The 23910-nt window shown below is 56.2% G+C and overlaps 2 protein-coding genes and 2 pseudogenes across 2 annotated transcripts, besides 12 other annotated features; all 4 read left to right on the top strand.

Annotated features, from left to right (window-relative positions):
* Window positions 1-21185: part of a sequence feature (areas not merged during assembly with more than two copies in the genome that could not be assigned to a particular haplotype) that runs on past the window's edge.
* Window positions 3-31: a microsatellite.
* Window positions 113-289: a microsatellite.
* Window positions 395-416: a microsatellite.
* On the top strand, window positions 833-2068 carry Tc00.1047053509875.165 (annotated as a pseudogene).
* On the top strand, window positions 4014-14387 carry Tc00.1047053509875.160 (dispersed gene family protein 1 (DGF-1), putative; the record flags this gene model as incomplete). The annotated part of the gene is made up of 1 exon (XM_814982.1): window positions 4014-14387. The coding sequence occupies one exon, from the start codon at window positions 4014-4016 to the stop codon at window positions 14385-14387; it is 10374 nt and encodes a 3457-aa protein (XP_820075.1).
* Window positions 8880-8930: a microsatellite.
* Tc00.1047053509875.140 lies at window positions 17215-19581 on the top strand (annotated as a pseudogene).
* Tc00.1047053509875.120 (trans-sialidase, putative) lies at window positions 20789-22960 on the top strand (the record flags this gene model as incomplete). The annotated part of the gene is made up of 1 exon (XM_814981.1): window positions 20789-22960. One exon carries the CDS (start codon window positions 20789-20791, stop codon window positions 22958-22960), a length of 2172 nt encoding a protein of 723 aa, XP_820074.1.
* Window positions 21186-21660: a sequence feature (areas merged during assembly that could not be assigned to a particular haplotype. This can correspond to areas where the two haplotypes were merged or to regions with more than two copies in the genome that were merged during assembly.).
* Window positions 21661-22401: a sequence feature (areas merged during assembly that could not be assigned to a particular haplotype. This can correspond to areas where the two haplotypes were merged or to regions with more than two copies in the genome that were merged during assembly.).
* Window positions 22402-22976: a sequence feature (heterozygous, non-Esmeraldo-like haplotype).
* Window positions 22977-23053: a sequence feature (haploid, Esmeraldo-like haplotype).
* Window positions 23054-23295: a sequence feature (heterozygous, Esmeraldo-like haplotype).
* Window positions 23285-23310: a microsatellite.
* Window positions 23296-23910: part of a sequence feature (areas merged during assembly that could not be assigned to a particular haplotype. This can correspond to areas where the two haplotypes were merged or to regions with more than two copies in the genome that were merged during assembly.) that runs on past the window's edge.

Genomic DNA, 23910 nt, shown 5'->3' with positions numbered 1-23910 from the left:
CTAAAAAAAAAAAAAAAAAAAAAAAAAAAAACAATTTCTATAGCGGCTCAAAAAACCTCAATACAAAATAAAATAGCCAAGACTACATTTAGAAAAATAAAAAGAAACAGCATAAATAAATCAATAATAACTAAAAAATGATAAATAAACGAATAAATAAAAAAAAAAAATAATAATCAAATAATAAATACATAAATAAAGAAAAAATAAATAATAAATAACCAAATAATCAAGTAATAAATAAATAAAAATGATAAAGAAATAAAGAAAAAAATAAATAATAAATAAATATAAACTAAGCAAATCAATCAAGAACAAAAACAAGAAAATAGGGCGAGAAGACCAACAATAACGGTAACAGTAATAAATATCGAAGAAAACGATAAACCGAAGCAAAAAAAAAAAAAAAAAAAAAAGCACGCAAAAACAAAAAATATGATCATTATTCCTTAAAAACAAACAAAAAACGCAGAGAAAGATACAGATCCCCAGCAGTCAAATACTCCAACTTTATCGTTTGCATTTGGATCAGAAACAATAAAAAAAAAAGAAAACAAAAACCTCAAGAACAGAACCGGCGCTTTCCTAAAGAGGGAAAACCCAATCAGAAAAAAGGATCAACTAGACCTCAGCGCACCAGCAATAAAAGAGAATCCTCGGTGTTCCCCTACAGCGCCTGATGCTGGGAAATGCAGAAACCCCACCCCACCGATCGCGTGCTCGGCAAAGCTTGGGAAATAAACGCTGTCGAGGGCGATATCTGCTGAGGGGTGAAGTGATCTCTTTGTCGTGGTGTGGGAAGGTGGAGATCTTTGCATGATCACTGCATCCGATGGCGGCCAACGGAGGGTGGACGCGTCCAGTGAAAATGGGGAGGCGTGGGTGGAGCCCCTGGGGACACTCAATTGCCCGCCTGTGGGCCAACTGGCGTGATGGACAGGGGAAAGGCGTCCTGAGCAGCTTCATCACTGCGGCGATTGGAGAAGGGAATGTTCTGCGCGTTACCCTACCGGTGTGTTATAAAGCGAGCGAAAAGGAAAAGGGTCGGCCTTCTCTCTGGCTGGCAGACAATGTTCACATTGTGGGTATTTGGCTGGCATCCCGTAATGTGCATGCTGCTGCCGCCAGCTCCCTTTTTTACGAAGGTGGTGAAGGCGAGGATGATGGGGAGGAGTTGATTTTACTGTGCGGGAAGAAGGACGATGGGGAATGGGCGCGCAGCCATTTGTCTGTGTGCCTGACTGCGAAGCTGAAACGGGCGAAGAATTTGGTGAGGACTTTGAAGGAGCTGTACATTTTTGTCTTCCAGTTCTGCCCTTACTCAAATGTCAAGAAAAATCTTCTGTCCGTCGAGGGCTGCGACACTTTCATGCCTCCAGCCGGGCTGGTTGGATGTTTGTCCGGCAAATTATCCGAGAGTACATGGAGGGAAGAGGGACTTGGGGGCTGAACGCTACGGGGACGGGTGGGGCAGCTGTGGAAGAAGGGTTTTCCAGTGGATCGGCTTCCAAGGGCGTTGGTTTCTGGGCGTAGCGGTCCGTTGGGAATTGGGGGAAGAATCAGATGTAGTGCCTTGCAATCATCGGGTTCACCTTTTGTGGAGGCGATGTCTATTTACAAGTTGTCACCGTCTTGCGGCAGCATCTTTTTGATGGGTGTGGGGGTAAATGAAACAGGCAGCGCTGCATTTCTTGAACAGTCGCAAGCGCATGAAATGAGGTGGGAAACAATGTTCAACGGAAAGAAGGATACAAACGGAATCACTTTGGGACTGGGTAAGGAATGGCAGGTGGCGATTGTGCCTTGGACTGGCAGTCGGGTCTCTGTCTACACTACTGGCCAGCGTTTCAAGAATTCAACATCGACATCAGCGAATGGAGGGAATTCACAGGAGATTGGACACTTTCGCATTGAAGGGGATGGAGACTGCGCAGACGACACACGGAGTGAGAGGCGTGTGACGACGAAAAACGTCTTTCTGTACAACCGACCGTTGAGTATGGAAGAATTCCGGAAGTACATTGCACCCTGGCGCAGCCGGCCACTTCAACGTTGTGCCAGTGTCTAGTACTCTTGCTTGGGGAGAATCAAAAGGGCCGGAAGGGCCAAAGATGGGGCCGTTACCAGCGCTGCCTGAGGAGTGGGTGAGCTGGCAGTGAGGCCATTTCTGACAGCGTTTCTTCTTATCCCGAGAGCAGCGATAACTTGAGGGCGATGGATTTAAGGAGTGAGAGCACCGTGCATGGGTGTGTGTCTCGGGTGTTTTTGCTTCCGCTTTTGGGGCTTTGGGGCACTGCGGCTTTCTGTTGGGGTCTGGGAGAGTGTGGGGGTGCTGCAATCGTTGGAACACATCCGCAGCACCACTTCCAATTCCATTGCCTTCCGAAGAGTAATTTTTTTTTTTGTATGCTTGTGTGTGTTTATCCATTGAATTCTTGCTTTTGTGAAATTTCTTTGATCATTCACACACATCCTCATGTGTGGCGCACCCTCTCCTTCCTGTTTTCTTCTGTTGCCCACACGCTGTGCCGGACTCATTCCTGTGATTCCCACGGACTGCACAAAAGGAGGAGCGGAGGAGCAGACCGTGTGCCGCATGTAATGTGAGGGGCGTTGTGTGGCCTTGTGGAAAAGTACAATCTTTTTTTTTTTACTTTTTCTTGGTGTGGGCAATGTGTGTGCACACAAACGCACGGTCGTTTTTTTTTGCTTGGTGCACGAAATAGAAGTCCTGCCTGATCACTTTTTCTTTTGTGGTTTTTGCTGGACTATCATTCTTTTTCTGCCTTTTGTTGATTATGTTTTGTTTTCTTTGTAAATCCCTTTCGCTCGTTTTTGTATTTTCTCTTCCCACTGTCTCTTTGTGTCTTTTTTTCCCGTTGGATGTCCCTCTGTCGGCTTTGCTGTTGAAATGCCCCCATTCCTTCATCTTCCCTGCTAGAGGCGCCGGTGGCCAGCGACGACGGTTGTTTTTGTTCGCCTTTGCGATGGCACGAGGATGACGGGGCGCCCTGCCCCGGCCCGTTGAGTGCACTCGGAGGGGAGCGAACGGTGTGCGCCGTGCGTCACCGTAGGTGTGGGACACCACCCGCCACAACCTGTTGTGGGGTGTAATTTCAATTTGTCGGGGAAGAGAGAATTGAAGGACTGTGCCCTGGACTTGGATGCGCCCCGTTCCTCTCGTTGCGGCCGTGGGTCTGTGCTGAGCGCATGGCTCTTTGTTGTGGTGCGACATGGGTGGTGTTGCTTCACCGATTGCTTTTTGCATGCGTCGTGTGGCGGACTTCTTTCCCGCATGGCACCGCCCCTGTGTGGGGGAGAGTGGAGGGAGCACGGGTGTGTGTGGGTGGATGCCGACCCCGCCCGCACATTTGGGACCTCCACGCACGTGTTTTTATTGACAGCCTCTTGCGGCACTCAGGCCGTGGAAAGGGAGAGGGTAGAGAGGGTCGTTTTTTGCTTTTTTGATTGGGAGGAAGGATGGAAGATTTCTCTTCTGAGTTCTTTTCAGTGTTGTTGCCAGCAAGTACGAGAAACATAAATTTGAGCAATTGTAGGATGAAATTCTGATGCCGTTCCGTGTATGCTGCTCCATTGCCGCTAATTCACAGGGTATCCACGGCGCGATTTAGTGCGGTGCTGTTCGATGAGGGAGGGCGATGGTGTTGGCGGCGTGATTGCATCTGCGCGTCTTCTTTTCGGTGTTTGTGCTGTGACGAGGACTGTTCGTGGCCGGATCTCTCTGTGTGCCACTGTGTTTAGCTACTGTTGTTTTTGCCTTTTTTTCCTCTGACCGTGCAGTTAGAGATATTTTGGATTGACAATCACAACTATCGTTTCAAGGTGTTAGTGATTACGCGCATTATTAGGAGTAGTAGTGGGATAACGCTCTATCGGAATCGTTTCTCTGTATTTGCCATTTTTAGAAAAGGATTTGCGAAGCGGGAGGATTGGTCGACGGTGCGAGTGCGACACGCCACGACAGCCCTGTTGGTACCTGTCTGGGTCTTTGGATGTGGTCTGCGGCGGGTGCGTGTCCGCGCAGTCGGTACCGTGTGCGGCGCAGGGCCATTTTGGCTATGCGTGCGGCGCTGCTCGTTGTGTTGGCGCTGGTGGCGGTGGCTGTGTGGATGCCCGCGGTGCATGCGGTGGTGTTGCGACTGCGGGGCGGCACGGTGGACAGAGCCATTACGGTTGGCCGCGCCGTGGACACGTTGCTGATGGACGGCGTGTACATCACGAACGGCGTGGCTGTGGTGTTCGACGTGCCGGCGATGCTTCCCGGTGCGCTGTGCATCGAATTGAGGAACTGCGTGTGCGACGGCGGTGCGCAGATCTACGTGCGGGGCTACAACGGCGAGCCGGCGAGTGACCGGAGCCTGGAGGTGAGCGTGAGCGGGCTGTCCGGGAGCTACTGCTCGCTTGTGTTTGTGCACAACCTGCCGGCACGCACGAACGTGACGGTTCGTGACTCGACGATTGTGACGGCGGGACCGATGCGCTACTCGCAGCTGAGCGGGCTGACGGACGCGGTGGCGTCGCCGCTTGTGCTGCACGCGACGTCGTTGTTGCAGACGCAGCTGCGTGTGAGCAACACTGTGCTGAGGTCGTTGCAGGCAGGCGGGTCGGCGGTGTACGTTGGCGGCGGCGTGGACCTGCTGTCGAGCGCGGTGGTGCTTGACGGCGTGTTGCTGGAGGCGTCGGGCGGTCCGACCGCGTCCGCGATGCATGTGGGGTCCTCGTCGCGTCTCAGCCTGCGGAGCCACTCGGTGTTCTCCGTGACGAACGCGTCGGTTGTGAGCAGCGGCGGCGGCTTTGTGCTTGGCGAGCGTGTTACTGTGTCTGACTCGGTGCTGCGCTTCGTGGGCGTCGAGGGGTCTGTTGCGTCGTCGCTGGTGCGTTGCGACGGTGGGACGGTCGGTGGCGGCGGGTGGGTGGAGCTGCGCGACGTGTGGGCGGTGGGCGAGGCGTCGTCGGTGGCGTCGCTGTCGGGGGTTACGCTGAGCGGCGGCACCGTGTCGATTGCGCGCTGCGCTGCCACCGGCGCGACGCTTGTCTCCGGGCTGGTGATCACGAGCGGCGTCGTGTCGGTGCAGTGCAACCGTGCCGGCGGCCGGGTGCTGCTGAGCAGCGGCGACTACCGCATGGCTGGCCTGCCCTCCGTGAGCGTGGTGCCGTGCGACGGCTGTGCGGCAGCGCTGGCGTGCTTTGATGCGCTGACGGCGTCGTTCTCCGACTGCGTGTGCAGCTGCCGTGCCGGCGGCGTGGGCGAGGCGTGCCTGCCGTTCGACGTGCCGCCTGCGAGGGCCGGCGGTGGTGGCGGTGCTGCGGAGGGCTGCGTGGGTGGCGTGACGCTGACGGAGTCGGTGACGGTTGGCGGCTGGCGTGCGACGGCGTGCTTCGACTCGGTGGTGTTCAGCGGGCCGATCATTGTGGCGGTGAACCTGCGCTCGATGGACGCGTTCGCTGACGCGCTGAACGTGACGCTGCGCCACTGCGTGCTTGCGGGCGGCGCGCAGCTGCGGATTGGCGGCCTCAGCGAGAGCACTGCGCGCCTGATGCCCCACGCTTTCGTTAACATGACAAACGTGACGTCGATGGAGGGCACTATTGCGCTGCATGGTGCGATGCCGCAGCACTCGAGTGTGCTGCTGGCGAACTCAACGCTGCGTGCGACGGTTGGCGGGTCGCAGTACGTGCCGACGACCATTGGCCACGAGAGATTTCGGTACGGCCCCGCGCTTGTCCTGGACGGTGTCCGGCTTCTGTCGACGCGGTTTGTCATGACGCGGTCTACGCTGGTGTGTGGCGGGGAATCGTGCGCTGCGATCCTCGTGGAGCGCCGCTTTGTCGCTAACTTGTCCAGCGTCTTCTACATGGACAACTGCGTCGTCATTTCGCGGACGCACGTGATGTACGCTCTTGCGTCGGAACTGCGTGTCAGCGGCGGCTCCGTGTTCTCCATACAGAACAGCTCGTGGAGTGCGCCGAGCACCGAATACTACAAGGGCGCGTGTATGTTCAGGGATGTTGCGGTGGCTGGCGGCAGCGTGCTGCAGGTTGTTTCCAGCGAGTTCCGTCTCGGTTTCGCCATGCTCATTGCAAACACGCTGACTGTGAGTGGCGGCAGCTGGCTGGTGCACCGCGACAACGAGTTCCGCACCGCCTACGTTGTGTACGTGGCCAAGGAGAACGGAGTTGCGTTTTGCGATCGGAGTGTGTGGTCGATACTTCACAACAGCCTCATGTACGGCTCGTACTCGTCAACCATTGCATACATGACAAGCAAGTGGTCACCAGCGTCCGACTCACGCCCGACCATCTACGGCGTGTGCAACGAGCTAAGGGGCTCACATGTGACGGATTACCAAGAAGAGCTTAATATTGGGGCGCCCGTGACGTCGCTGGACCGTGGTGCGTGCACCGTGGACGCCGTGTGCTTTGCAGCGAGGACGAGCAGCATCCGCGGCTGTGAGTGTGAGTGCGCTGCTGGCGGCTACGGTGACACGTGTCTGCCAGCTGCGGTTCCGGACGGCCTTGGGCCGCTTCCGCTTCTCGACGCGAAGGACACGGAGGTCCGCTGCGTGCACGGTGGCATCATCAGCTCCGTGGACGATCCTGATCCCGGTGTGCGTGGTCTGTGCTTTGTCAACGTGACCTTCACCGCCGCGATTGTTCTGGACCTGTGGGGCTTCGACGCATCACAACGGACACTCAACATCACGCTGCTGCAGTGCGTCCTTATGGGCCTGTCGATCAAGGGGAGTGGTGCGCGTGTGCACGTGAGCGTGGCATCGTCGTTGCTGGATTCTGGTGCATTGGAGCTTGAGGGTGATTTTGGCTTGAGCTCCCTGATACTGGTGGCGGGCAGTACGCTTGCGACGACGTCGAGCCACGCTATTGCTTTTCTGGATTTTTCTTTTGGTGCGAACTCGACGCTGCTGCTGCTTGACAACAACATCGAGGCGAATATGTATACAGTCTATTTTACCGTTGCTGTTGTTGTTGATGGTGGCGGGATCATTCTCAAGGGAAATACGCTGAGGGCAACGGAGGATTACAGATCGACATCGGCTGTTTATTATAACGGCGTTTATGTGAGGAACGGCGGCTACTTTGACATGGAGAACAACACGATGAGCGCAGTAAATGGCGTTTATCTTTTGGGGGTTACCACCGTGAGCTTCGCGGGGCTGCTGCGAGTGGCGGACTGCAACTTTATTTGCAGCACGAAGGTTTCGACTTCTGCGCTGGTGTATTTTGACGGCTCTGTGACTCTCGAAGGAGGCGCGCAGTGGCGTGTGGAGGGCAACATCGTGAGCGCAGCCTCAGTATTAATTATTCCTTATTTCCAGCACAATATTCAGCTGTCGGACAGCGGCACTACCGTGGTGCTTGCAAACAACCGTCAGGTGGGCTCGAGGGTTTCCTTCGCCAAATTTCTCCCATCGAGCATTGTCGTGACGTTACCCGCGCGGTTTGTGGTTGGATGCAACCTGCGGGGCGATGAGGAGGTGTCGTTGTACGAAGGTGTGTTTCCGGAGGGCGTGGAGGTGTTCAGGTGTGGCACATGCTACGACGACGCGGCGTGCTACATGCCCGGGACGGAGTCGGTGGACCGCAGCTCGTGCTCGTGCAGCTGCAAGGACGGATGGCATGGCGCGTCGTGTCTTCCCTTCGAGGCGCCCGACACGGTTGTGCCGCCCGTGGCGGAGAGAGCCGTCGACGGCGACACGAGCTGCGTGGTGAACCAGACGCTGAAGAACCTCACGCTGAACATGTGGAAGACGCACCACTGCTACGTGGATGTGACATTCAGCGGCGTGGGTGCCGTGCTGACGTTCTTTCTCAACAGTATGCCGCTGCATCTCCCCATCAACATCACGTTCACGGGGTGCACATTCCTTGACGAGGCTGTGCTGCAGTTTGTTGGGGGTGCTGAGGCGGCGGAGTCAGCCGGCGTCCTGATCCGCGTGAGCCAGATGGTGATGCGGTCTTCTGTCGTTGTGTTTGCACTTGCCCTCCCGCAGCACTGCGGCATCGCCGTCACGGAGGTTGACGCGGTGCAGGCCTTTGAGATTCAGCTGCCGGAGACTAGGATTACCACATTGAGCGTCGTGATGTTGCGGAAAAGTTGTTTGAATGCGTCCTCACTGTTGGTCAGCAACGTCAAGGCACAAGCATCGAGTTATTTGGCGTTTGGTTTGTACTCGATTGGGACGCTGATGCTGGTGAGTGGCAGCTCGCTGTACGTGCGGTACTGCAGTTTCGATGGGTACATGCATCTGTTTTACATGCAAAGACTGAGTGTCCACAGTCACTCTGTTTTTGCGCTGCTCAACAATACCATGTCCTCCGGGACGAGCCTCTTGTGTCAGTACTACGCATTCAGGGTGTCGGATCACAGCGTGTTGCGCGTGGTGGGGAACAGCGGCCCTGTGTCCTACATCATCCATAATGAAGAATTGTGGAACGTCCAGCGGTCAAGCTGGCTGGACTGGCGCGACAACGACGTGGAAGTGGGTGCGCTGTTTTACGAAACTGAATCCATCTTTTTGGTCATTGACAGCAGCAGTGCTGTGACGCTGACGGGCTGCAAGATGGGCTCGACGGGCTTGTCGGTACCTCTGCTATTTCGGGCTGACGCCGGCTACCGGTTCGTTGCTGGGTGTTTGACGGTCGCGGGACGTGTGCTGACTACGGCGGCAGAGCTGGAGCTCCACGGCATTAATAACGTGACGACGGTTGCTGCGTGCGGGGAGTGCACGAAGGACGGCAACTGCTTTGCTCCGCTGACGACGGCGGTCATTGACTGCAAGTGCCAGTGCGCTGCTGGAGGTCACGGCGATGTGTGCGTCCCGGCGCCTGTGCCTGCTGGCCCGCCGCCACCGCCGCCACCGCCTGTGCCACCACCACCGCTGCCACCGCCGGTTGGTGAGTGCATCAGCGACATGGTGTACCCCGAGGTGGCACAGGCAGTGGGCAGCGGGCTGTCGTGGCTGTGCTACCGCAACGTGACGTTCAGCGGGGGCGGCATGAGCCTGACGGTGCTGGTCGGGGCGATGGCGGGCGACGTGGCGAATGTCACGTTCGATGGATGCACGTGGAGGGACGGTGCCGTGCTGTTGCTGTTGGGCAACGCGTACGCCGCTGTGGGGGCACTGAACATCGTCGTCACCGGCAACACGTTCCGTGACGCGCTGCTCAGCCCGGAGGGTGTGTTTCCACCGCACACGAACATCACGATCAGCGGTAACCGCTTCACTGTCACGAGGCTGATCCCTCGGTCGGGTTTGGACGTTGACAGCCCGTCGTGTGTTGCGATGAATGAGCTTGCGATCAGCAACGACTCCGCGGTGGTGCTCAGTGGAAATGTGTTGCAGGCTGTGATGGCATCGTCAAGCGCCATTCGTGTCGTTGGATCTGCGCTGAGTGTGTTGTGGCACTCCGTGTTTGCTGTGATAGGTAACACGTTTCATATGGACGGCAGTAACAGTACGCTGATATATCTTGGAGGGTCTAGCGAATCCTTTTCGCTGAGTGTACTGAACAACTCTGCAGTGGTGATCCGAGGCAACGTTGTGACGAGGCCGGTGAAGCACTTCATATCATTTTTTTGGGCTTTGCGTGTGGAGTCCCAGTCAGCGGTTGTTTTTCAGGGCAACGACATGCAGGGAAGCTTGGTTGTTTTTTTTCCAAGATACTCTTCCAACATCTACTACAACTCTTGGCTGCAGTTGAGTGGCAACCTCTGCCGTGTTTCCCCAGTGGTTGCTTTTGCTGTTTTTAACCCCAGGGTGAATCTCCGCGACTCCACGGTGTCTGTGTCCGGCAACCGATTCATTTCCAGCACGGTCACGCCAACATTGATAAAGGTACCCAAAAGGCCCCGCGATATCACAAACGGAGCGATTGTTGCCGCGTGCAACACTGTGAACGGCGGAGATGAAGCAAAGTACGCCATTCCGTCCGTGTACAATGCCACTATCCTGAACTGCAGCGACCCATGCGCCCTTGCGGCGTCGTGCTTCCCTGCGTACACGACGACGGCCTCGAGTGATGGCTGCGCCTGCAGGTGCGCTGAGGACGGCTATGGCGATGCATGCCTGCCCGTCGCTGTCCCCGAGCCACCGAGCACTGAAGGCGTTGATTTGTGCGTGCGGGACGTGAGTGTAGACGTGGAGGTGAAAGTCAGTTTCGGGACGTCGGTGGCGTGCTACGTTGGTGTGACCTTTGCGGCGGACGTAGTGGTGGACGTGGAGTCGATGTCGGGGAGCGTGCGCAACGTGACGCTGTCGAACTGCACGTTTGTGGGCGGAGCGAGTCTGTACGTTGTCGGGTGGCTGTCCGACCCGCCTGCTGGCGAGCGTGCCGATGTGTTGATCAGCGGGCTTGAGTTGCGTTCCGGCGGCGGCGTGGTGGTGGCGAACCGATTCCCGCCGGGCTCGCGCGTCACTGTGGTGGACTCGGTGCTGATCGCAGAGAAGCGCGTTGCGTACCGTGGCGCCTACGACCTTGGCGACCTCTCCGCGTGCCTCGTGGTGCACAACGTGAATCTGACGGGGAGCGTGCTGACGATTGCGCGCACGCATGTGGCGGCGGTGTTACGCGACGCTGTTGGCGTGTTGTTTGTTGGCGGCGTGGCACTGTCATCGCGCGGAGCGCTGTACGTGGACGGGCTGTCGGTGCAGACGGCGCTGGGGCTGTGCGTGTCGGTGGAGGGCGGTTTTGCGGCCAGTGGCGGCTCCGTGGTGGCGTTTGTTGACAGCGACTTTCTGCTGTGCAAGCACGCGGTGTCTGTGCGTGGGGCTGTGAGCGTGTCGGGCTCCGCTGTGGCGTTTTTGCGGAGCGACTTTGTGTCGACGGAGGACTACGCGGTGGCGTTTTATTCGACGGTGGGCCTGGCCGACGGGTCGATGCTGCTGGCGAAGGGCAACGTGCACGACGGCGTCTCGAGGGAGATGCTCCACGCCGCTGGCGCCGTGACCGCTGCTGGGAGCACGCTGAGCTTTGTGCGCAACCGAGCGCTGTTGCCACGGATGCTGTCGGCGAGCCTGTCGCTTGCGGCTGGGGCGCATTTGAGGGTGGCGTGCAACGACGCTGGTGGAAGTGTCCTGTCGACGGCGGAGGAGTACGCAGCGGCTGGTTTTGGCGACGCTGGGAGCATCGACGTTGCTGGATGCGACGCCTGCGACGGGAACACGCACTGCTACGCGCCTGGGACTGCGTCTGCGAGCATGAAGAACGGTGTGTGCGTGTGCGCGTGCGGCAGCGGCGGGTACGGCGAGGCGTGCGTGCCTGTGGGAGCTCCTGCACTGCCGCCCGCTGTGGGCACTGCGTCGAGAGCGTTCTTCCGCGAGGGCATGACGGTGCGGTCGGTGTTCGTTGTGCCTGCCGGCGCGAGCGAGGTGACGCTGCGCCACGTTGTGCTGGACGGTGTGAGTCCGGTGCTGTACGTGCCGTGGATGGCGCGGGATGGCGTGCGGATCGTTGTGCAGAACGTGTCGCTGCTGAACGGTGCCGTGCTGTACGTGATGGGCGGAGGAGCGTTGCGCGGTGCGGGGACGGATGGGAGCGACGAGAGCGGGCCGGTGGAGCTGTCCGTGTGCGACGTGGAGGCGCTGAACGGTGCGCTTGTGCTGACCGGGACGTATCCCGCGGGGTCCGTGCTGACGGTGACGGACTCCCTGCTGGTTGCCGCGAGGCCGACGCCGCTTGTGTATCTTCCCGGCTCGCGGTCCTCGCCGTACGCACCGGTGCTGGTGCTGTCGGGTCTGCGACTCGTGCGGTCCGTGCTGGTTGTGTCCGGCGTTGCCCTCGTGACCGTGATGACTGGTGGGCGGACGGTGGTGGTGGACGGCGCCGTGCTGGAGCTTGTCGGTGGCGGTGTCGCGCTGGACGCGGCTGTGCTCGGTGGCGAATATGCGTTGTACGCGAGTGCGCGCGTGGTTGCGTCGTGGAGCGCTGTGCTGCGCGTGTCGGGGAGCCAGGTGTACGCCGCGCATGGGTTGGTGTTTGGCAGCGGGGTGGAGGCCAGCGCGTCCGCCGTCGTGGTGAACGACAACGCCGGTGTGCTGACCGATGGCGCGCTGCTGGTGCTGCGGGGGTCGGCGTCGTTTGCGTCCGGGTCGTGGCTGTCGGTGCGCGGCAACAGCATCAGCGGCAGGCTTCTGTCGGTGCCGTTGTACCCGCGCAGTGCGGACCTCGTGCGGAGCACGCTGACGCTTCACGGGAACACTGGCAGCGGGCCCGTCGTGATGGACGGCACCGTTGCGCTTGTGGGCGCCGGCCGCAAGTTTGTTGTTGGGTGCCTGACGCTCAACGGGCGGGCGCTGCGGCCGATCAACTACAGGTCCGCCGGCATCATCGGGGAATTCCGCTCCGTGGCGTGTGGCGTGTGCGACGCCGACGTGCACTGCTTTGCTGCTGCGACGAGGGCGATGTCGCGGTCGTGCCGCTGCCGCTGTGCTGAGGGCGGGTACGGGCGCGACTGCCTGCCGGTGTACCTGCCGCGCGTGGACGGGTGCAACCGCACGCCCGCTATGCCGCTGCTGAGCCACACGGCAACGCTGACGGAGACGCGCAGCCCGACGCTGACACCAACGTGGACGCCGAGCCTGAGCACGGCGCAATACAGTCCGACGCAGTACAGGTCGACGGAGGTGGTGGCGCCCACGCGGACCCCGACGGCGTCGGTGAGCAGCACGCTGTGGTGGAGCGACGTGGCATGCCCGACGCTCGCTGTGACGACGACGGCGGCTGGTGGCAACCTGACGCAGAACGACATTCGCGGCGGTGGGAGCGTCGTCCCGACGCGGCTGATGGTGGCGCTGCCGCCGCCGTTTCGGTGGGCACGCGACCCGCGGCTCGGCACGCACCTGAGCTTTGTGCCGGTGTCGACGGCGCAGCCGAGAGGGTTCGGTGGTCCGTGGGGAGCGATGCTGAGCAACGCGACGTGGGTGCGCAACGCGACGAATCCGTCCACTGTTCTGGAGCTGGCTGTGCCCGTGCACCGCGGTTACTTCATTGCCGCCGACGAGACGATATTCATTCGCTGCGACGCTGCGGCTGTTTCCGGCGGCTGCAAGGGTGTGCTGCTTGGGTCCTTCACGATCAGGTCCGACACGCTGCCCGCCGCTGCCAGCGCCCTCTCGGCGATCACCGGCGTTGCTGCGGGTGCGGCGGCTGTTGCCGTGGTGGTGACCGGCGGGCTGGGCTCCGTCCTGGAGATGCAGGCGCTCGGCGTGTTCGCGAGGATGTCATGCGCCTCGGCGCAGGAGCGTGCGAGCACCGTTGCGCTGCCGTACTTCCTGTCGGTGTTCGCTGCCCTTGATCCGCTGTGGATGGTGGTGGGCAACGCGCTGCTCGCCGCTGTGTTCGGGTGCGTGCACTGCGGTGTGACGGCGGCCTTCCAGCGGTGGCGCGGCGTGGACGCGGCGAGTGCGTGGGCGGCGATGCGCTTCCCGAGCCTGACGTACGTCGTGGCGCACGCGATGCACCTCGGCATCTTCTTCGGCTCTGTGCTTGCACTGGCGATGCCCGACGCTCGCGTGCATCACCGCGTGGTTGGTGCCGTTGGTGTGCTGTACGGGGTGGCGTTCCCTGCTGGCGTGTGCTACTTTATTGCCCGCCACACGGGCGCGAGCTTCACGAATTACTGGCAGTTTTCGAGGAAGCCGCTCCACGAGCGCCTGCTGTACCCCGTCGGGTATTGGTTCCCCGCGGCGCAGCAGAGGATGTACGGCGGCATGCTGACGAACATGAGGGGCAGCCACGTGTACTGGTGCGTGTTCCAGCTGTCGGTGCTTTGTGTGGTGGGCCTGATTGCGGCTGTACACCCGCCCGTGGGAGTCTGCCACGTCCAGTACTTCTGCATGGCGGCCGTGCTGCTTGCGGGCGCGGGCGTGGTTGCCTTCACGAACATGATGCGCTCGGCCTTCCTGACGGTGATGCACGCGGCGGGCTTTGTGCTCCTTGCGGCGCTGTGCGTGGTCAGCGCGGCCAACCACCTTGCGCCGAGCGACGGCGGTGCGAGGGCGTACGCGGCGATCGTGCTGCTGCTGACCGCCGTGCCGCTTGCGGTCACTGTGTACAGCTTCGTTGTGTGGTACGTGGAGGACCGCCACTGGCAGGAGCTGCGCGAGCCGAGGCTTGGAGGGCTGGAAGCGCTGCTGCGCGATGACGAGGAGAGCGACGAGGAGACGCAGAAGCCCCACGACATGATGTCATCGTCGTACGCCACAGGCACCACCGTTGCGTCGTCGTACCGACCACCCGCACCGCCGTTGCTGTCTGTGGCCTGTGACATTCGCTCAGACGCCCTGAGCCTGCTGGACCGCGCATCCAGTGCGAGCTGCAGCATTAATTATTTCTTTCTGGACAGGTGAAGATGATTCGCTTGAGGAAAAATTATCGCAGTTTTTTTTTTGAATTGGAAAGGCTCCACCACTCAACAGCACCGTTGCGCGTCGAGAATGCACAAAGCCCTCGCAGATGTGGCACGACGTGGATGCTTCTGCTAGGCATCTTCTTTTTTTCCATTGTTCATGGATTGATTTATTGTTTTTATTTTGTTTTATCGATTATCGGCGACGACGGATTATCGAGCTATCGTGCTAGCCCAGGGTGGATGCAAAACGTGTATGTGCGTGTGTTTTACGCTCTTCGCTGCAGCACCGAATATGGGGGCTGGTGCTCTCTCTCTTTCATATCTATACTTAGTAGTGAGGACGTGCCCGACGGCGGTGGCTGGTGTGAGGATCATAGGATGCATTCAGGAAAACGTTAGGGATAAAAAACGATGAAGCCCTTCTGTGACGCTTCAACTCCTGGAGGTTGTGAGTGCGCGTTGCTGGCTGAAATGAGGGAGGGCGTGGGGGTCACGGCTGTGCAGCTGCGCAGCCACCCATCGGACTCCTCACCGACAGCGTCATTGATTGTTGGTTTTTGTTGGTTTGTTTCTATTTTTTGTGCGGGTGCCTGCAGTGACTCTCCCTCCTGTTGCACGATGACTGTGTGGGAGGGCATGCCTGCCGCTCCTTATGCTTCTGATGCTGTGTCGAAAGAACAACGAGAGAAGGAACGACGGATTATGCGGATTGATGTATCACTTTGTGTATGTATATACTGGTGTATTCTTTTGGATCACTCTGGTGGTTCCTTCTCTTTTTCCTTCTTTTACATTTTTACACGCGTGTTTCAATGTCGCTTTGGTACGGCCACAGGGGTAGCCTGAGTCGCGGGTAGTTTTCTTTTTGGTGTTATTTCCTGTTAGGCGCTAACGTGGCCACATTTGTCAAGCATCCACTCTCCACAGCAATGCTGCCTGATATTTTGGACTCGTTCCAGATGTAACGCAACCACCGCCGTGGCACGCATGGGAATTAAGATGGGACGCGGGACAGCGAAAGATATTTTGCTGCACATGTGTGTGCTGCGTTAGTTCTGTTGGGGAGGTTTCAATTTGGAAGGAGAGGGACGAACATTGCGCGATTTCGTGGCTTGGAGGAGTTATTACCCTTTATTATTATTTTGTATGATCACTGGCTTCCACCCGTGTTTGCCCCGATTGTCTCCCCTGAGTGGAGCTGCGCCATGGCCATCCTTTTTTTGTTTGCGGGAGGAAAACACATTGCGAGTGAAAAAAACTGCACGTCATTTATGCGGCGTCCAGGGAGGTACGTATTTGAGGTGGGGTGCACATATGTGGACGTTGTATGAGACGAAACGTGGGTTGACTGCCCAACCGTCACTCCTTTTCTGGAGAGTGTGCTCCTCTTTTTTTCTGTTGCCCTTTTGCGACAGGGCACGGCGGGATTGGACAGCACCGTCCCACGAAAGGTCTTGCGCACATACACACTCTCATGCCACTGTCGCCCCCGGAGTGGGGTGTAAAACCCAAATTCCTGCTGCTTTTTGCATTGGCGCAATTATTTTTTTATCAACTGACGTCATTCTGTCCGGCGTGTCACTTTGATTGGATTGTGTGGAAGTGCTCGCCGACGTCATCGAACAAAACAGTATGAAGACTTCACGTATTTAACCGCCGTCTTGCGCGTACGTATTTTTTTTTTACGTTCTGTTGATGTGCACTCAAACAGCAAGGTGTCCGGAACTATGCGTGCGTGGAGTTTGTCCTGCCATGTGGACTGCAGGCAGCACCGAGGGGCTGTCACTTTGACTCCGCAGAGTTGTTGTGTCTCTTTGCAGGGCTGGCAGGGAAATTGCATGCAGCCTGCTACTGCTGGTGTGTTCCCAAATGTCACTCCATGCGAATAATGTGCTTCAGCGAGTGAGGGTGTTGATTGGGTTTGTGTGCACTCGGATTCTGTTTGCTACTTTGTGCGGGCACGCAACACTTGGGTAGTGGGAAAATGGAGCGGGGGATGCATGGCTGCGTCCCGCCCATCGTTCAGTGCACGATGGTGTGGTGCAAATTGTGGTGTTGACTCTCCAATGTGACTGCGGTATCCTGCGCGGCAATGGTGGTGGGTGGACGAGAGTGTTGGCCCGCGGCGGGACGGTGGGATCGTGCCTCCTTTTCTCTTTGTTCCTTCCCTTTTGTGAAGGTGTGCACTTATTTTCAGTGTTAGCAATGGGGCAAACAGACCGACAGACTAAGTGAATAAAACAAAATAAAAATGGGCGATAGTGTGGCGGTGTTGTGGTTGGTTGCACGTTGCGTTGCTGCGGGGGCGGTGGGCCTCGACTGTTTTGCCGACAGGCGTTGCAGTGCGGCCGCATGGTGCACCGACCACCGAGCCGTGCGGGTGCCACGCCCAACGCCATTGCGACTGCGGGACGAAACAGCCGCGACTGTCCTTTGGAGCCAGCGGCACCTGCTGGCCGCAGTTGGGCGGTGCGAATGGGATGCTTCACCGCACGGGTGTTGTGATGGCAGCTCGCCGTGGCTCTTGTGATGGTTCCGACGCTGCAGCTCGACATGTGGTGGGGGAGTAAAGTGTGGTCGCAGTGGACCATGAGCAGCACCAACATGAGGCTGAGTGATTTCCTTTGGAATTATGTTGGCGGCAGGGCGACCGTTGACGAAAGACTAAAATTTGACGGTGGAGATGTTTGTTCAGGAGCCGGATGATTACGTACAAGACCAGCGGCTTCTTGAAGAAATTCTTAACTTAACTGCGTGCCAAGCGCTGGAGGCCATTACTAAGCCTCTTCACGAAGGTGTGCTCTCTCTTGGGCAATGGAGGGACTATGAAAGAAAAGGATACGATCACTCCTCTTGCAAGGGGAACACCAAACGGGGTACTCACGCAGGTACTGACAGAAGCGAGGCGGGAGGCAGCGGAAAGGCTAAGACGAACGCAGGAAATGAAATTTGCCATTTCCACTAATATCGAAGAGGTACTGTTTAAAGGAAGAGCTCGCGTCAATGAAATGAGGCTGAACGACTTTCTTACGAGGGAACTGGACGGCAGGGCATTGTGGACACCAATCGGGATGGCTTGCTGGAGGAGTTTTTCAGGGACCCCACGAAGTATATCCGTGATAAGGGAGTATTGAACGAAATACAAGCATCGGATCGTTATTTGTGTATGAAGCGAGCTGTAAAGGGTGAAGTGATCTTCGATGAGGATATACGCAAGCTATGCGATAAGGGTGTCAACAATCTACCGGGGTGGTCATTGGCTGCTGTGAAGGTAAAGACAGCTGTTCATAACTCCAATAAACATTTCTTGGATGCAGCTGCCGAGGAAGCGAGGAACCCAACGACGACGAGCGCACCGAAGAAACTGGAGGGATTGTACGAGTCTGTGCACAATGCGAGGTGGAGCCATGTAGTGGAGGAAGTTCCTGGAGGCGAGGGGACGGGAATGGAAGTGAGGGAGGGGAAGCCGGAACAGTCATGGCCGTACAGGGAGGCTGACGACGTTATCGAAGAGGATGACGCTGTGCAGCAATTCGGTGCAGCACCTCCCGTGTTGATGGTGCTTGCCTCGGAGAAGGGATGGCCGTACTCGTGGCATACGATACAGGATCTTCCTAAGGACGTTTTTGTGAACCGTGAGGTGGATCGAGTGTGGCGGATCGTCAAGGGCGATGTAACCGAGTGGCTCAGCCCTCACGGTGGGACCGACTTTAAGTTTGAGCGACGTGTGTTGATTGGGGCGCCCGGGATTGGGAAGTCGATGGCTGCCGGCTCGTACCTCCTTTACCAGCTGCTGCACTGCGATGCCGAGAAAATCCAGGTGGTGGTCCACCGTTTTGGTGGAGGAGATGCGTACGTGTCTGACAAGACCGCCAGAGTGGTGACAAGATGCAGCGATGAGGACATGTGCATCTCGGAGTTGAGAAGTTTGAGGGGGCATGGGAGGAATGTGTATATTATCTACGGTGTGGCAAAGGAGGGAACGCCGCCACCGAGACATTTTGCGCCTACTTCTGGATGGGGCGTGATTGCGGTGTCATCCCCAAAGGTAGCCAACTATGATGAGTGGGCGAAGCAACTACAGGCCGCGCGAGTCATCGTGAATTGCCCCGACGAGACGGATGTGAAGGCGATGTGCGCCTGAATAACGCGTGGTGAGACCAAAGAGAAACAAGCGGAATGCTGGAAAGAGGTCAACAGCACATGTATCTTTTGGGACCGATTCCACGTCACGTCTTTGATGAGGAGGCGTTTAATGAACGCTATGGAGCGGTGAAGTTTGCATTGCAATCGATCAACGAGGTAACTGCGAAAGAGCACTTTTCACGGGGAGGTGAGTCGCCATGGTATTCTGAGGATCCGTCCCACAAGCTTGTGAAGGTTGTTCGGGAAATATACGCAGGCGGTGTGACCCTTTTCAGTGCACCGATATCTGCTTGCCTCGAGGAACGGACATTGGAACGGTTCCCAAGTGTAGCAGAATAAAATAGCTTTTTGAGGATGATGCTGGCGTCGAAGGATAATATTTTGCCCATATTTTTTTGGATGGTTTGCTTTGAAATCGTTCACGGAGAGTGCCTTTGTCAAGGTAATAGCGACGAAACTCACGGAGTTTGAGCCGCCAACAGGACGTCAAGCAAAGCCCTGCGTCTTGAATTTGGCCCTGAATTGCATCCCAAGGGAGATGAGGGTTTGCTGCCGCGTGAATATGAAAAAACGATTCGTAAAATAAAGTAAGGGGTGCTGTACACACCGTGGGACACAAACTTTTTGCTGGTGGACGCCCTTTTTTCTCGGAGTCCAATCCAATGACGGTGGTTGGGCTGCGGATGACTACGGCGGGTGGGCACCACACCACCGCCAGCACTGTGAGGCAGTTCACTGATTGCCTGGCGGCATATTTTAATGGTTGGGGGAAGTTATCTCGAGACTTGTCGTGGGAGTTTATTTATTTGCAGCACGAGATATGCAGGCCGATGAATGACTGGCAGAGATGTGATGTCGTCGATTCCAATAATGTGGGCGAAATTGAAAGCCGTGAGATTGCGGCGTTCTGGAAGGAAGAGGTGCGCCAGTACCAAGTGTCAATATCGTACATAGACTTTTGCGGATATGCAGCTCACCGCAGTGAGGAAGAACCGTTGAAATATGAAAACAAATTAGGGAGGGAAAGGGGTAGTTCTGATTTCTGGTAAAAAGTACTGTGGGATTTATGTATTTTTGGATACTTGTGTGTGTGCATACGGTGCGGGCGCACCAGCATCAGGCGACAGTATATCGCACAGATTTCAGGACTGTCCAACGCTATCGAACATAACAGTGGCAGAAGAAATTAGGGAGGGAAAAGGGTTGTTTGGATTCTGGTGAAAAACATTGGGTGATCTTTATATAGCATGTTGATTGTGTGCGTATACGAGGCATAATTGGAGAATTGCCCGGTATGAGAGAATCATTGTAGCTGGCGGTATGGCATAATTACAGCATGTTTATTTTCTTCTATTGTGTTCGAAGGCCCATCAATAACAGAAGCAGCTTTAAGGGATGGAAGAAGAATAAGATCTATTGAGGACACAGTGCACTCCGTGTGACCGCATGGAGTGAGGCACCGCTTCATTGGGCGGATGAGGAATCGCTTCTGCGCGTGGCCCATTGGGTGATTGCTCGCTCCGTGTGCGTAGTGTGTTGGCTGCGGGCTGTGGCCGTGTCTCGTTGTCCGTGGGATTGAGCTGGAGGCGGTGGCGGTGTGTCTCTTCTCGTCCCCGTCCATGGTGGTTGGCTGCTGGCGGTGTGTGCGTTTGTTGTGTGGAGGGCCGAATCCTCTCGCCCGCGGACTGACAGCACTGCGATGGTGTTTGTGTGAGGGCTGGTGTGGAGTTGCCGGCCAGGATGAGGACCGTGGCGGTGCTTTTCCCGCAATTTGTTTCTTTTGTGTGTGTTGTGCTGCTTCTTGCTTTTCCCCCTCTCATCCTTTTCTCCTGTGTTCCTGCGTGGAGTGGCCGCATGCTCACGGGCCGTGTTGATTGTGAGTGCCTCCTGACGGCATCCATTTCCCTCTCTCTCTTCACCTCTCTGTTTTTCCCTGTTGGGTGTGGCGTGTTGCACCGCGTGAGGGCTGGCCCGCACACACCGACGGCCCCCCGTGACTTGCCGTGTTGCTGCTCTTTTCTGTGTGCGATGGTTCTCCGTGCTGTTCCTTCCGGATTTTCTTGTGCCCCGCTCTCTGCGTGGGTGCTTTTTTCTGCTCCTCACGGACGTGCCTGATGTATTGCCGCTGTTGCTGCTGTACTCCTCTCCACTTCTTTCACTCTCTCACGAAGAAAGCAAGCGCTAATCGCTACTGTGAAATTGTAAGGCTTTGAAAGGACTAACAACACACACACCGCCCACACACACATTTGTATGCTCTCACGTATTGCTGCTGTGAAGGCACTTTGCACAGACAACCGTTGCCGCATGACCGGATGCAGCGGAAGGAGGAGGGAAGGAAGAGAGAGTGGGCAGCAGAGGCCCAACATGTCCCGGCGTGTGTTTGCTTCCGCGGTGCTACTCCTTGTCGTGATGGTGTGCTTTGGCAGTGGAGCTGCGCACGCGGTGGAGAGTAATTCGGGGGATGCGCAGCTGCCGAATGAGGTTGCTATTCTTGTGCCAGAGAAGACGCTGGTGGTGTCAAAAGGTGGGAAGGGCCAAAGTACAACGAGGGTTTCGTTTGTTTCACCCTCTCTCGTCCGTGCTGGTGGAGTGATGACTGTGCTTGCCGAGGGTTGGATCAAGTATACTGGATCGCACAAAACATCGAGTGAGCTTGGTTCTGCCGATATTGTGGCTGGGTACATCAGCGCTGCGGAGACGTGGCCATCCATTGTCGCTGAGGTCACTAGCACGGAATGGAGGGCACACACTGTCCTTGGCGATGGGAATGGCGATGATCTTGTGGGCGTTTTGCGAAATCCCACATCAGTTGGAGTGGACAATAAGGCGTTCCTACTTGTGGGAAATTATAGTATAAAATTTGACGCTACTAAAAAGATTTGGCAGGAGGTTGGCTGGGATATTCGAATGCTTGTGGGTGAGGCCACGCACTCCTTATCCAGCGGTCGGGGTGAATGGATCGAATGGGCTGCACCCATATCACTGATGTCACTGATCCCCGAAGAGCTTAAAAGTGAACTGAAGGAATTTATGGGTGGTGGTGGCTCAGGCATTGTGACGTACGACGACACGATTGTGTTTCCTCTGACAGCGAGGAATCAAAATGGTTACCCTGTCTCCTTGCTCATTTATTCGAAGGATAAAGGCAACAGCTGGGTGGTCCCAAAGGGCGTTTCTCCTGTGGACTGCTTTGGCCCCCGCATCATCGAATGGGATTATGGGACACTTCTCATGGTTACTGACTGTTTGGATGGCCGCAAGGTGTTTGAGTCGAATGACATGGGGGAATCGTGGACGGAGGCTGTCGGGGCACTCTCATGGCTGTCGACAGACGCGCCACCTGACCCTTACGGCAGGAGGTATCTTTTGGGATCTATCATTACTGCTATCATTGAGGGAAATAATTTAGTTCTGTACACTCAGAAGGGGAGGTACCCTCCGGGGGAGCGTGGTTTACCCAATGCGTTCTATCTTTGGGCGACGAACGGCAACCGCACGTTTCATACTGGACGGCTTTCTGTGGACGATAAGGAGAATAAGGCGACTGCCAACACCCTGCTGTACTCAGGTGATGCGTTGCACCTTGCAGAGGCGAGGGGTACTGCAACGATCAGCACAATATACTTTTCCCGCCTGACGGAGGAACTGGAGATTATCAAGTCTCTCGTGAGGACCTGGGAACGAATGGACGCCTTCTTCTCCATGTCGCATACACCCACGGATGGACTGGTTGGATTCTTGTCCAATACAGCCATCGGCCCAAAATGGATGGACGAATACCTTTGCGTGAATGCAACGGTGACGAATGGAGTGAAAGTCCAAGATGGATTTAAATTCCCGGGGGATGGATCCGGGGCAACATGGCCCGTGAACAGTCGGAAGGATAATGTGCCGTACACCTTTGCGAATAAAAGATTTACTCTTGTGGCGACGGTGGTCATCAACGAGCTAAAAACAGGTGGCAGCAGCAATCCTCTGCTGGGTGCGGTGCTGGATGAACCCGTCAGTCAGTTTCTTATTGGGGTGTCGTACAACACGGGGGGTAAGTGGGAGACAGTGTTCAAAGGCAAAACAACAACACAGAGCAGCACTTGGGAGACGGGGAAAAGATACCAGGTGGTGCTGATGCTATCGGAGAATGAGGGCTCTGTTTACGTGAATGGTGAGCTTGTGGGGAGCTCGGAGACGATACCAACAAGTAAGGAACGAGTGTTCGAAGTCTCGCACTTCCAAATTGGGGGCGACGAAAGAGGCCGCAGCGGCGATGTGACGGTGATGGACGTCTTTCTGTACAACCGCCGACTGACTGAGGATGAACTGAAAACGCTCAGGAAAGGCGGTGACGGCTCCATGCGTGGGGGCGTGTCACGGGTGCTCATGCTGCTGCTGCTGGGGCTGTGCGGCATTGCGGTCCTTTACTGAGAAGCCGCAACGAGGACTTCCTGCCTGCAGCAGGGAGCAATATGTGTCTTTCCACGCACCCTCCGAATTAATTGTCGTTTCGCGCGGACACATTTTTTTGTAATTCCTTATTCCTTATTTTATTTTATTGTTTTATTTTGGCAACGACGTCTATTTTTCTGCGAGCGTGGGGAAAGAGTGTTGGCGAGGAAAGCTGGCCACCTAATTTAATATATCCTGATAAGACGAAGGTGTTACTGTACGACTCTTTCCTATTTTTTGTATCTTTGGCTGACCGCGATGGAAGGAGTGACGAAAGTGCCAGCGGCGCAGACGAACGCCTGCTTTATTTTGATTTTTATTTTTATTTTGGCCGTCCCACCCGCCCCTTTTGTTTTTTGACTCCCACCGCTTGCGGTGGGGTCTTGTGGCTGGAGGATTTTTAGTTCTGCCACGTCGTAATTAAGAAATATCTCCAGCTTGAGTAGAGTGCGGCGTGTCGCGACGGTGGCGGTCCAAATATATATCTGTACGCATGCATGGAATAAACATCGGGGGTATGGCGAGGGCACTGTCTCTCTATTGCTCCCTTCTTTTCTTCCGTCCTATTTTATTTAATTTATTTCAGGATTCAGCTAGCGGCGCAGACGAATGTTTTTTCATTTATTTATTTATTTTACTTGTTGTGGTGTGGTGCCCCTTTCCTGCCCTTTCTTCTGTCTCCTTATATTTGGCAGAACCCCTTGAGCGGAGCGGGATCTTCCTTTTGTTTCTGTCCGCCGACCGCCGACGCTCTCGGCACTGCCTGCTACGCCGGTGGTGGTGGTGGTGAAAAAAACGAGAATGAAATAAAACTGGCATGGGAATTGCAGAGGCGCGCCGGGAGTGCACCAGTGGAATATAAATGGCTTGTGTGCACGGGGGTTAGGGCGGCCAAAACGAACTTATCTTTTTTCCTTTCAGAAAGCGTA

This window comes from Trypanosoma cruzi, genomic scaffold (assembly GCF_000209065.1).
Source record: "Trypanosoma cruzi strain CL Brener 1047053516499 genomic scaffold, whole genome shotgun sequence".
NCBI classification, from domain to species: domain Eukaryota; phylum Euglenozoa; class Kinetoplastea; order Trypanosomatida; family Trypanosomatidae; genus Trypanosoma; species Trypanosoma cruzi.
Note: the sequence above shows the minus strand (reverse complement) of the source record. Positions and strands in the feature narration are given on the sequence as shown.